Source organism: Stenella coeruleoalba (assembly GCF_951394435.1).
Source record: "Stenella coeruleoalba genome assembly, chromosome: 4".
NCBI lineage: Eukaryota > Metazoa > Chordata > Mammalia > Artiodactyla > Delphinidae > Stenella > Stenella coeruleoalba.
The window spans coordinates 72,646,051-72,658,875 of record NC_137149.1 but is presented as its reverse complement, the minus strand read 5'-3'; the positions used below and the strand labels follow the sequence as shown (position 1 = coordinate 72,658,875).

The 12,825-nt window shown below is 33.5% G+C and overlaps 1 protein-coding gene across 15 annotated transcripts in view; it reads right to left on the bottom strand.

The window, feature by feature from the left end:
* Positions 1-12,825, bottom strand: part of FIP1L1 (factor interacting with PAPOLA and CPSF1) — a 67,016-nt gene that overhangs the window by 7,617 nt on the left and 46,574 nt on the right. For 14 of the 15 annotated variants that reach the window (XM_079920833.1, XM_079920841.1, XM_079920846.1 and 11 more), the window contains 3 exons: positions 10,984-11,038; positions 9,532-9,587; positions 2,913-3,126 (listed from right to left, as the gene is read on the bottom strand). In XM_079920833.1, coding sequence (XP_079776959.1) covers positions 2,913-3,126; positions 9,532-9,587; positions 10,984-11,038 — 325 coding nt within the window. The remainder of the gene's footprint in view (positions 1-2,912; positions 3,127-9,531; positions 9,588-10,983; positions 11,039-12,825) is intronic. The other variant, XM_079920838.1, reaches the window with a different exon arrangement.

Genomic DNA, 12,825 nt, shown 5'->3' with positions numbered 1-12,825 from the left:
CAAGATTGTTTTTTCTCTACTGTATTCACCCTCCTCCCTGATACGTGTTAAGTCATTTTATTCACTGACACATTCATTATGTTCCAGGCATTACTGTACAAAGTGCTGAGGATACAGAGATGAAAAATGATAGTCAACACCCTGAAAGAGAAAGACATGCTTTAAAGAAAATACACAAAATGCTTAGGGAGCATGTGAAGGAATAATTAATTCTTTCTTTCAGGTTCAGAGTTGCTCACAGAAGACAAATACGAGCTGAACCTTGAAGAATCAGTGAAAGTTTGTGAGGCAGAGAGGACAGGAATAACACGAAGAAGGGAAGTGCTAAACTATGAGGCTTTCCAGAAGAGCAAGTAGTTCAGTGTAGCTAGAGCATGCAGTATATTGCCTTGGGAGAGAACCAGGGTTAAAATATAGAAAGGTGCACTGAATTTGTGACTTACGGATCATAAAAAGAATTTTGACTTTATTCTTTATGCTAGCAATAAATGAATTCTTTCCAATGGCACAGAAAGTTTTAGGGAATCAACTTCTAGGTCCCCAACTTCCATATTTATTCTTTCCTGAACATGAACTGCCTAATGATACACCTGCAGGTAACACATATGCCACTTCTCTGGCTAACCTCTCCTCCATCACGTTCCTGGCCTTTTACAAAAGAAAGGCATTCTTTTCACCAATTTTACTACAGTACATTATTGGCTCAGGGTATAAAAACCATCATGGCATCAAGAAGATCTAATTTAAAATATTAGTGTCAGTAAGACCTATTTTATTCAAAGAACCATAAAGCTTCTATAGGGCTTTAGGCCTTTCTCTCTTATACATCTGTCTGCTACAAAGTATGAAGTAAGAAATGGAATATTTTGGCCTGTGTCCTGGGATGTTCTAACGTCAGATATCGTGTAGAGTAGTGTGGAGTCATAAGAATTTTCCCTGAACTAGTAAAAAAACAAAACCAAAAATTCCTTCTGAAGGAAAGCAAAAGAAAGTGCTGGGGAGGCAGCACCTTATTTTGAATTCTGTGACTATTTTATCTTAGACTTAGACAGGAAATATGGATTAAACTCATTTAACTGAACAGAAAAATGAAGTCAGACTTTTTTCCCATAGAAATTGGGTGTGATGTGGCTGCTGGCTTGACAATAGGAGCTGTCTTTTACCAGTTAAGTTATTTGGTAGCTATTTTCCATAAATGGAATGGGGGAAATTTGCAGCTCCAGGTTTGCATGAAAATAAATATCAAATACACATAAAGGTGTTTCATTTTTACAGACATTTTGGAGAAGATATATTTCCATTTTCCTAACCCTTTCTAAGCATATTAAGTTGAACAGGGTACCTCTAAAATAAAGAGTATTAAGTATAATTGGTAGTCTTCTGATAAGTCTTGGTAAAGCCCTTTTGGTGTTCTTCCAAGAAACTGAGAAAACTAAAGACTTTGGAAACAGGGTCTTTGCAGATGTAATCATCAAGGCAAGACGAGGTCTGACTGGATTTGGCTGCACCCTAATCCAAAGACTGTTACCCTTATAAAAATAGGGAAATTTGTACACAGACACAGAGAGGAGAATGCTGTGTGAAGACAGACACAGATTGGAGTGAAGCATCATCTACAAACCAAGGGATACCAAGGATTGCTAACAACCACCAGAAGTTACAAGAGAGGCGGGGAACAAATTCTCTCAAAGCCTACAAAAAGGAACTAAACCTGCTGCCACCTTGATATCAGACCTCTAGCCTCCAGACCTGTGAGAGTAAATTTCTGTTGTTCTAGGCTAACCAGTCTATGGTACTTTTATTGTAGCAGCCGTAGAAAACAATTTCACCAAGTAACAATCAGGTGGTTTCCAACTATCTGCTTTTAAGAAAACTGAGCCATGAGGTAATAGATTCTTAAAAGTAACTTTTCATGACAGGTTAGCTGTGTAATTTTGACATATCACTAAATCTTAAAGTGCTCAAATAACTTAGTGACAGAACCGCAACAAAATTCCATCAATTCTTATTTACATATTTTATGTGAACAAGGTTTCTCAATGCTTACATTTATATATTAAAAAAAGAAAGAAAGAAAGAAATATAATCAATGGCAAAGCCTTTTTTCCCCTAACAGTAGCAACATTCATTCATGGATGCAAATATTATTTAGGGATGGGAAGAAGCGCTTCCATCACATTAAAGAATGTAGTTATGTTAAATTATTTTTCAGAATTTGTATTATATTTATATATAAAAATAAATAACTAAAATCAAAAAATTTTTAAATACTTAATCTTATGGTCATTAATTTTTTAATACATTTTAACTTACATAGGTATGTTGCAGGGAAGACTGATAGGATGGATCAATTAAAAAAACTTTCAAGAAAAAAAATATTTTGCATTAGAATAAAATTCTTTGGGGGACGTGGCTCAGAAGTAAGAATTCAAGCACAAAAAGAAACGCAGAATTTCCAACTGTTACAGAGCTTGTTTATGTATTTTTTAAAAATGGATAATGATGTTCAGCAAATCACTATAGTATTCTTAATCCAATGGATATATAATAGAGTAATGATAACTTTATTTTAAAATTGTGAGATTTATAACAGACTGGAAATTATATCTATATAGCCAACTATTTATACTTAAGGTGAAAAATTTTTGATGCCAAGATAAAAATATGTGAGGGGGTATGACATTTTCAAAATTGTTTTAAGGAAGAAATGAACAAACAAATTTGAAGACTGCTGCTTTAGGTAGTGGGAAGTCCTTATGAATAAACAGCCTTGATGCTTTTAAAATGGCTATCCTAACTACTCTTCAAGCAATCCTTTCCCAATTGTAGTGGATCTTCCATCCTGGCACTGAATATAAATTCTAAAGTGCATATAAAATACAGGTGTACAAATTACTGCACGCTGAACATACCTGTTGAAAACACTCGGCGTGGGACTATGATCACGCTCCCTCTCTCTCTCTCTGGTGCGTTCTCTTTCTCTGTCTCGATCACGATCTCGTTCTCGGTCTCTGTCTCTGTCTCTATCTCGGTCTTTCTCTCTTCTTGAGTAATAGTCCCATTGCTTACTGGTGTCCACAAGACTAGGCCATGAAGGAGCAGAACCAGGAAGGTGGGGAAAGGCAACTACAGAGAAAAAATAATAATAATTAAAAACAAAAATTATGGTACCTAAAAAACAAAGAAGACCAAAAAAAGTAAATATCCCACAAAAATGCTTCACTAGATTAAAAAAAATTATTTTATATATAGAATAGAGAAATAACATATGGTGAATACCCACAGTCTGGGTAAATACCCAGAAACAAACCTTAAAGATCTAACATATAGACACTTCATTTTGCAAGGTGAACAGCAAATGAGAATTAGATACACCACAAACTTCCCAATACATCAAAAATATAAACCAGAATACATAAGGACATCTTCAAAGTGCTGAAAGAAAGTAACAACCTAGAAATATGTACTCAAAATTATATTTCAAGAATAAGATTAAAACAAAGGCATTCATAAACAAAAATAAGCGAAAGTTATAAACAACAGAGTTCACCAAAAAAAACTTCTACCAGATATATGCATACTACATTTCAAGAGTAACCACTAAAAAACAGAAATAAGTATATTATTTCAAAACAATGTAGGGAAAAATAGAATTTTTAAAATATCACCTGAAAAATTCAGTCAATTCAAAACAGAACTAGAAAGAATGGGGGTATGGGAGACAAGTGTGAATAGCTCAAAAATCACAATACAAAAGACACTGAATTAATTAATCAGTTAAGTGACAGAGATTATTGATTTGTACTTTTAAAAATTCTACCTAAATGCTGAAGATAAGAGACATAAAAAACACACAAAATGGTTGAAAGTAAAAGAATGGGAGAAAAAAAGGAAAATACTAATAAAATAAAATACTAATAAAATAGTAATAAAATAAAATAGTAATAAAATAAAATACTAATATCCCCCAATTTCCATATGAGTAGCTGTATTAAAGCAGACTCATACAAAAAGGATTACTCCGGGAAGAAAGGATGACTACTTGAAGGTGGAGGATGCAACTGACCAAGAAGACAGAACAAATTAAACTTCCAAATATCTAACACCATTGCCTTACTTTTTACGGAGTAAAAACTAACAGAATACAGGTAGAAATAGAAAAATCCACCATGATCGTGGGAGATTAACATACTCTTTCCATTACTGACACTTCAAGCAAACAAAAAAATCACTATAGATATATGAGGACCGAGCAAAATACCGCTAACAAAGTTGATTTAATGGACATAACATAGAATACTGCCCAGGGCAGGTAAAGAATACTCATTCTTCTCACCCATATGAAACATTTATAAAAATATACTATGTACTTTCAAAGGATAAGTGTAATAGACACCATGTTCTCCGACCACCATACAATTTAAATTAGAAGTAAAAATTAAAAATTATGGGAAAATAATCTCCATATATATCAAATTTAAAACACACTTCTGATAACTCAAGGGTCAAAAAAGTCATAAATTTAAAATAATTTAAAAACCGAACATAAACAAAAACCCAATATATCAAAAGTCTAGAAATGAAAACTGTTCTGGAGGGAAATTAATCTTAAAAAACACTACATTAGAAAAGATGGAAAGTGAATGAATTAAGCTTTCAACTTATGAACCTAGGAAAAAATAGAAAAATCTAACAGAAGGGAGATAATAAAGATAAAAGTAGAAATCAAGTAAATAGAAAACTACCATACAATAAACAAAGCTAAAAGTTGGTTTTTAAAGACTAGATGAATAAAACATAATAATCTTTTGACAGGATTAAGAAAAAAGAGACCTCATAAAAATTATCAGAACCAATAAGGGACTACAACTACAGATGTTGCAGAGATTAAACAATACAGAGAATATTATATACTTTAGACCAACACATTAAGTAACTCAAGAGTGAAAAGAAATCTTGACTAGTACCATAATTATTAAAGACATTAAACCCGTAATTTAAAACCTTCCCCCAAGACCAGATGGCTTTTACAGGTGACTTTTACTACAGATCACTCTAATAATATACAAACTTCCAGAGAATAGGAAAAAAAGATTATTGCCTAACTTATCCCATGTGGCTTGTATAACCTTAATACTAAAACCAGTTAAGGACAGTACAAATAAAGGAGAATCACAGAACAATCTTACATATGAACTTAGTTGTCAAAATCCTAAATAAGTCAGTGTTTATTTTTAAAAATAAAAAGGTAAAATCAATCATGACCAAGTTAGGTTTACCTCAGCAAATAAAAGGTGGCTCAATATTAGAAAAATTTAGAAATCTGCCACATTTAACAGAGAAGGAAAACAGTATGATCAACTCAGAAAGCATCTCATAAAGCTCAATATCCGTTCACAGTTTAAAAGCCCTTGGAAAACAAGAAGAGATTTTCCTTATACTGACATAGGGTTTTATCAAAAACCTAAGAGTAAAAATCTAGTAGTATAAATATAAAAGCATTTCCTTTAAAAAAAAAGGGGGGGTATCCCCAGACAAGAACTCCACTTTCAGTACTTCAATATTATATGGAGATCCTAGCCAGAACAATAAGACCAAAAAAAGGGGGTTGGGGGCGGGGGGAGGTGAGGAATAAGAATCTGAAACGGAAGGAATTGCAGATGATACTGCCTAAAGAGAATTCACAGACAAATTATAGTGAGAGTTCAACAGGTAACAGGCTACAAGATCAACATATATATTGATCAATATATATACATACAAATAAAACAAAAACCAATTATATTTCTAAATACAAGCAAACACAAACAGTACATGGAGCTTAAGTGAATATACCATTTATAAGAACAAAAAATAGGTACCTATGACTAAATCTAACCAAAGATGTGCAAGAAGTGTATGGAGACAATTATAGCACTCAGCTGAAACACATTAAAGAACACCTCCCTAAATGGAGAGTACTCGTTCATACATTAACACAATGTTGTAAGGTATGAATGAATTCCTACAAAGTGTTCTAGAGCATCAATGTAACAAATAACATGGTATAGTAAGAGAAAGGACTCTGGAGCAAGGCTACAAGGTTTCAAAGCCTGCCTCTGCCACTTATTGTGTGACATTGGGAAAATGGCCTTAATCTGGCTGTTCTTAAATTCCCTAGTCCATAGAATGAGGGTGGCAACACTATGCCTGCTTTATAAGACTGTGAGGATTACATGAGTTAACAGTGTTTGTCATACTGTATGCATAATATAAGCGTTAATTATTAATAAAAATCAACAGAGTTTTTCATGGAATTTGCAAAGTTGATTCTAAAATAGATATATAAGAGCAATGGCCCCAAAATACTTCTGAAGCAGAATAAGGTAGATAGATTTCGCTGAACCAGGTATCAGATTTACTAAGAACTCAAAATTAAGGTAGTGTGGCATTATTAGCACAGGGACAGTTAAATTAACCAAATGAATAGTCTAGAAAGGTAAGAAACAGATCCATGCATGCAGGGAAACTTGATACACGAATGGAGAGATGACACTGTAGATCCCTCAGGAAGGATAAACAAGTAACACTGGGACAATTACATCTTTACTTCATAACGTAGGCAAAAATTAATTCCAGATGGCTTAAGAACTTACACAGGAAAAAGAAATTTGAAAACTTTTTTTGGGGAAAAATGTATTGAAGAATATCTTTGTATACTTGAGGTAGAGAAACTCATGGTTCAAATATGAACCCAATTAAAATGTGGTATGACTTTGCACAGTTGATGAAGTGTTAAAAAAAATGATACTTTTAATGTATTTGCCATAGAAAATTTCTTCTTTGAGGGGCTTGAGTATAATTATCGCTATAGTACAGAATATTTACACAGTCATAATAATGTGACTATGGTTTACTGTTTAGCTTTTAGAATAAAATATTTGTCAGGGCACAGATAATTTTGGTTACAAGACAGAATGTTAGAAGTACAGCTGATCAAAGCAGGGAGGCAGAGGTGGAAAAAGAGGTGAAGGCTTGGAAAGACACAGTAGTAGAGACTGATGGTACATGAAACAGAGGGTAGGTATATAAATAAAAAGAGGAAGAAAGAGTAATATAATTTCACTTCAGGGGAATAGGAGAGGAATAATGATGGTAAGTGAGTAAAATATACATCCATCACAATAAGAAGATAACAGATGGTATCTAAAGTTATATAATCAAGAAATAGGGTGATAAGCCTATGTAGAAATGCCATGCAGACCATCAAAAGAACTAAAAACCATTAAAAATGTCTGTCTCTGCAGTTCTTCAATATTCCTGCAAAGATTACTTTTAAACTAGGTATTACTTTGTAAGCACAATCTTAATATGCACATCAAGAAAAATCATTGTTTTCCATCTACAGTTACTTAGTTTAGTAGTATTTGAGGATGAACTACAAAATTCTAAAATAAACAAAGGTAAAACAGAATTACCGATAAAGAGGAAGTAGTATTTATCATCTTCATCCCAAGGCTTTGTTTGACTGGAATAAAGAAACCTAACTTTCCTCTATTTAATTCTTGTGCTATGCTTTATCATTGTTAGTACTAAAGACATCCTCATTAAAGGGGGGAAAACCGCTCATCTCTGAGGGGGTGGTAAAGAGTGAGCAGAAAACTCTTGCTTTTTTATTAAAAATGTGCATGTATTACTTTGAGAAAAAGTTAAATGCTTAATTAGCCAGTTTTTTAAAAATGAAATCTTCCACAAGGAAACTGAGCAGGTAATCTCAAGAATAAAGTCTTATTCTTTCTGATATGGGCTATTCCTCAAGTTCATCTGTACTGAAACAAATATACAGGAATTTAATGACAAAGCAGAAAATGTTAAGTGCCATAAAAAAGGTAAAAATAAATTTTAATTAATTTTATAAGTAATGCTTATCGAGTATGTACATATTACAGGTACTGTGCTGAGTCCTTTATATTCAAGCTTCAATTAACAGATGTGAAAAATAACCGCCTCCAAGTGCAGAAAAGGGAAGGAACTTGGAGCTTGTTGGAGATCGGGATAATCAGAAAAGTAACAGCTAATATTTGAGTGTTTATTAAATGGCAGGACTAACATGCTTCAGTGTATTCTCTCTGATCTTATGAGGAAGAATCATGCTCTCCATTTAATGGTTAAAGATCTACAAAAGTCACATAAATAATGAGAGGGGGAAGCAAGATTCCAACCCAAAGAGTATGACTTCCTGGGAGCCCAGGGGAAAAAATGTGACATAACCACTGAAACAAATAACAGAAAGACTACCTTTTGATGTGAATGAATGGAATATGTGGCTTTGAACAAGGTGGGTCTGAAGGACAGTACAAAACCCTGACACAGAAACCTAGAAGGTTAACTGAAAGTATATGACTGATACAAATATCTGATCTCTCACCAAGCCTTACAAATTCTACTCCTTAAATGCCTTTGGAACCACTAATTTTCTCCATCCCCCATGGTATCCGCTGAATTCAGGACTATAAGTTTCTTCCCCTGGATTACTCTAACAGCTTCTTGTTCTCCCAATCAAGCAGGCATCTCTGCCCTTCCCACCTTTCTCCCACACTACAAATCCCCAATCTCCTCACAGTAAGTAGCCAGAATGGACGCTTTTCAAATGTAAACCTAACAATTATGCAAATCAGCATAAAACTAAATGGCTCCTCACAGCCCTCTGACTAAGGTCTAAACTCTACAGCATGGCTGTAATGCCCCCGCACCATTTCTTATCTCATCTCTAGATGTTCATCATATTCTCTACTCTCCAACCACACCACACTTCATTCAGTTCATAAAGCCTACCACACTCTCTCACACCCCCATGTTTCTGAACATGTTTGAACCCCAAATCATCTACACCCCACTCCAGTGGAGTGGGAGACCCCTCCATCATGCTCCTATGATACCCTCTTCTGTCACCTGGTTGTTTCCTCACTAGCTTATAATTTGTTGAAGGCAAGCAAACCTATGTCTAGTTTACTGTATCCTTAAAACCTAGTACAATGCACAGCTCTTTTAAAATAAATGAATGGATCAAGAAATCTAAGCAGAAAGTGGTATTAGAAGGCCTTAGAAGGGATAAAGTTGTCAAGAGTGAACATGAAGGAGAACCTGCCAAATGAGCTAGAAGAAAAGATAATCCAGTGAGGGGGAAAGATGAGAAAGAGGTTAGTCAGATACCGTGAGTTAAGAAACAAAAAAGATTATGGACAGTGAAGATCGACAATTTGGTGACAAATCCTAAATCCTTTTGGGAAAAGGCAAGGGACAAATATCCCTGTTGTGTCACCATTTGTTAATTTTTAAAAGTATGGCTGGTAAAGAAATGAAAAGTATTTCTGTTAAGTGACCTGGAATATATGTAAGACCTAGTTATTCCTGTAGTAAATATTTTTTAATTGCTCTGTAAGATAGTACTTTAAACAATGGAACTATGTTTCTATTGTTTTAAAAGTACTAAAGTACTTAAGTACTTTACTGATTCAAACTGAATCTGGGCAATTAAAAAATAACACTTACCATTGCCATATGGAAAAGCACGTGCAGAACGACTATCATAACCAGAGGAATGTCCACTGTCGAAGAAAAATATATTTTTATGTGTTGCAAGGAAGTTCTGAATTTTAATAATTAGGTGCAAATGCAAAACATAAAGCAGAATTATGACTTTTATTTAATCACCATATAATGGTACCTGTAATTCTGTAACTTTATTTTTTAATACTTAAAAACACAGGCTGTTTAACCTCAAAACCTAACACCTACTTGTAAAGAAAATATAGCTTGTTAGTATTAACATGAGTAATCCAATCAATTCAGCCTGACTCACAATAAGTAACAGAAACTTCGAGGCTAACGAAGTATTTCAGACTTTAGTTAAAATTTTGCCTTAAAAAACTGACTTTAATAATTAAAAATCAGAAATTCAGCGCTACTGATAGAATCAACAAATACTACTTTTTAACATTGTGATTGTGAAAACAAATATATGTTTAACAAGAACTTAAAATTAAATCCTATGGTCTCACAAGTCACACTTCACCGAGTTTTATCATTTCGTTTGAAAATCATATGCTTGGTTTGATGTTATTGATGTAAAGTTCTCACAATTTTTCTTTTCATATAGTTTAAATCACTTTTTCAGAAATACAGTATTTTTTATAGAGTTTATTTGCCACTTAAGAGGAAATAATAATAGCTACCATTTATTAGTTATTTCTATCTGCAAAGAATGGTGCTGATGCTTTATATTCACTAGCTGTTTTAATCTTCACAACTCTATCAACCCCCCATTTGGTAAAAGAGGAATCTGAGTCTCAATGAATAGTTTTGAACCTTGCCTAAGAACACAAAGCTGGGAAATTCTGAAGCCAAATTTGAACCAGGTTAGTGTGATTCCAAAACCTATGGGGTTAAACATGGTATTGCCATCCATGAGGTAAATGTTCTTTACCACAGCATTCCAAATAACATAAACCATAAAAGCAGGGTATAAAAAATAAGGCTACTGCCACGCAGAAGGGATCCAATCTTCCTTTGTGGAAGCTGAGTTGCACTGGGTAGCAAGGAATAAGGCAGCTTTGCTTTACTGTGGTCCCTGAAAATAGTTATCCTTACTTAATCCTAAAACAGACATGCATTATTCATGATTACTAATCATCTGTTTGTACATCCCACAAAACTTGACTACAGCCAAGATTTTACAATCTAGGGGTTTCTTTAATAAGAGTATCGTAAATCAAAGCAAGATATTTCAAAATACTATCATTTAGTTTTCTTTGTCCTGTTTTGTTATTAGGCTATAGGTCCAACATCTTATATAAAAGTAACTAATACAGATCTAGACTTATGAATTAAAAGGCAGGTACTATTGTTTATAAAATTAAACCTTTGAAAATATTACCAAGATACATATGATTCTTCTGTCAGAAGCCTATCAATGATAAAGTTTACAGTACCCATACTGATTACCTTTCTATTGTTGGTATAAGAGACGGAGGTGGAGCGCCTGGTGGAGGAGGAAAACCTGAAACATTCAATCATAAGATAAAAAAAGTTAACAGAATGTACACTTAATGCCAAGAGTTAAGGTTGCTGTGTGTCACTAAATTTCTCTGGGGATATAACGTGCTTCTCTATGTTATAATGGACAGAAAAAAAGTGGAGCTTAAATTTATGAACAGATTTTTGGAGGAATATAACTTTAAATGAACAGTCTGGTCTAATACACAGAGCACAAACTGGGAGTCAGGACACCCGGTCTTATTTTCAGCACCACACACAGCCCATTTTGTGAGTGTGAGAAAGTTAATCTCAATGCCTTACCTTTTCCATATATAAAACAGTAGTAGTGTTGCCACCAGATATATTTTAAGTATTTTAGAAGAAAAGCAAATAAAATAGCATTTACCTCTTTCAAAAAATATTTTGAGAGTTTAGATGTATATAAATTTCCTTAAAATGTGTAATTTATAAATAAAATCTTACCAGTAAATATATAAATGCTTAAGGCTGAGAACATCCATCATAAAATACGTTTTAAATAGCACAACCCTAAAGAACTAATTTATAAAGAAAAGCACACAATATAGTTTTTAAATTAGTTTAGAAATGAAATAATTTGCACCTTTATATCATGAGGTCTGCATTGTGAATAATTCACAAAACCTAAATGAAATACCACAGAGTATGGCTACAAGGGACCTTAACAGTTAAATCTACTCTGCACTTTCAAATTCAGATAGGCAATAAAATATCCCAACAAGACTTGAAGATTCTACAACTTATGATACCAATTCCTTATGACACCAATTCCTGCCAAGCTTTAATAACCCTATTAGGAAGCACATTAAATTATATAATTCGAATCTCTCTCACTACAATTCATATGCTGATCTGCATGAGGACAAAAAGCAATCCATTGAAATACATGTTTGAAAACACTTCCACTAAGCCTTTTTAGTATTCTAGGTAAAAATGAACCCCAGTTCTCCTAACCCTTCTCAAAAGTCCATTTAAATCCATTTTTAGCCCTGCTTCAAGCTGTTTCAAATTCACCATGCTCATCTTCACTGTGTCCAGTTTTTAGGTTCTCCTCTATTAAGCATCTTAGCAGTGTAAAATTTAGCAATTACTACATTAGTCCTAGAGTCACAATCCTACTTTATATAGCCTTACAATCACTTCTTTTTAACCTATAAAGACACACCAATGATTCCTTTATGACTTTTCCTAGTACGTCTTTTTCAGCCATATTCATACATAATCAGTGACTCTCTATCCCACATCTAAATATGTATACTATCCCATGCTATCTAAACTCCACTATTTTCTGTTTATCAAGGTCATTTTGAACTTAGACCCACCCTTCCAAGCATTGTCACCTCTCATTCTCTTTATACTTCTTGACTTTTAATACTGAACTCAGTAAATACACTTGCTATCATATTTGTATCACACTACCAAAAAATAAAAAAATTTAAAAAGAACTGAAAAAAAATGTAAAAAACACTGGGCCACATATAAACTCCTATTGATCATATCCTTACAACAATGAACAATTTAATCATTGCTCTATGAACAACCATCTGTCCAGCTGTCAACCTATCTGTGTGGTTCAGAACATACTTTCTCACAACATTGAGTTATGCCAGCAGGGTAAAAATAAAAAAATCAGAAACCATGATAAAGTCAAGATAAATGATCTTTCTCTTCTCTTGCAGTCACTTCATCATACATAAAAAATTCATTGGTCTGAAAAAACAATTTTTAATAAAAATTTTATTTTTAATCCTATACTGTTTTCTTTAATAA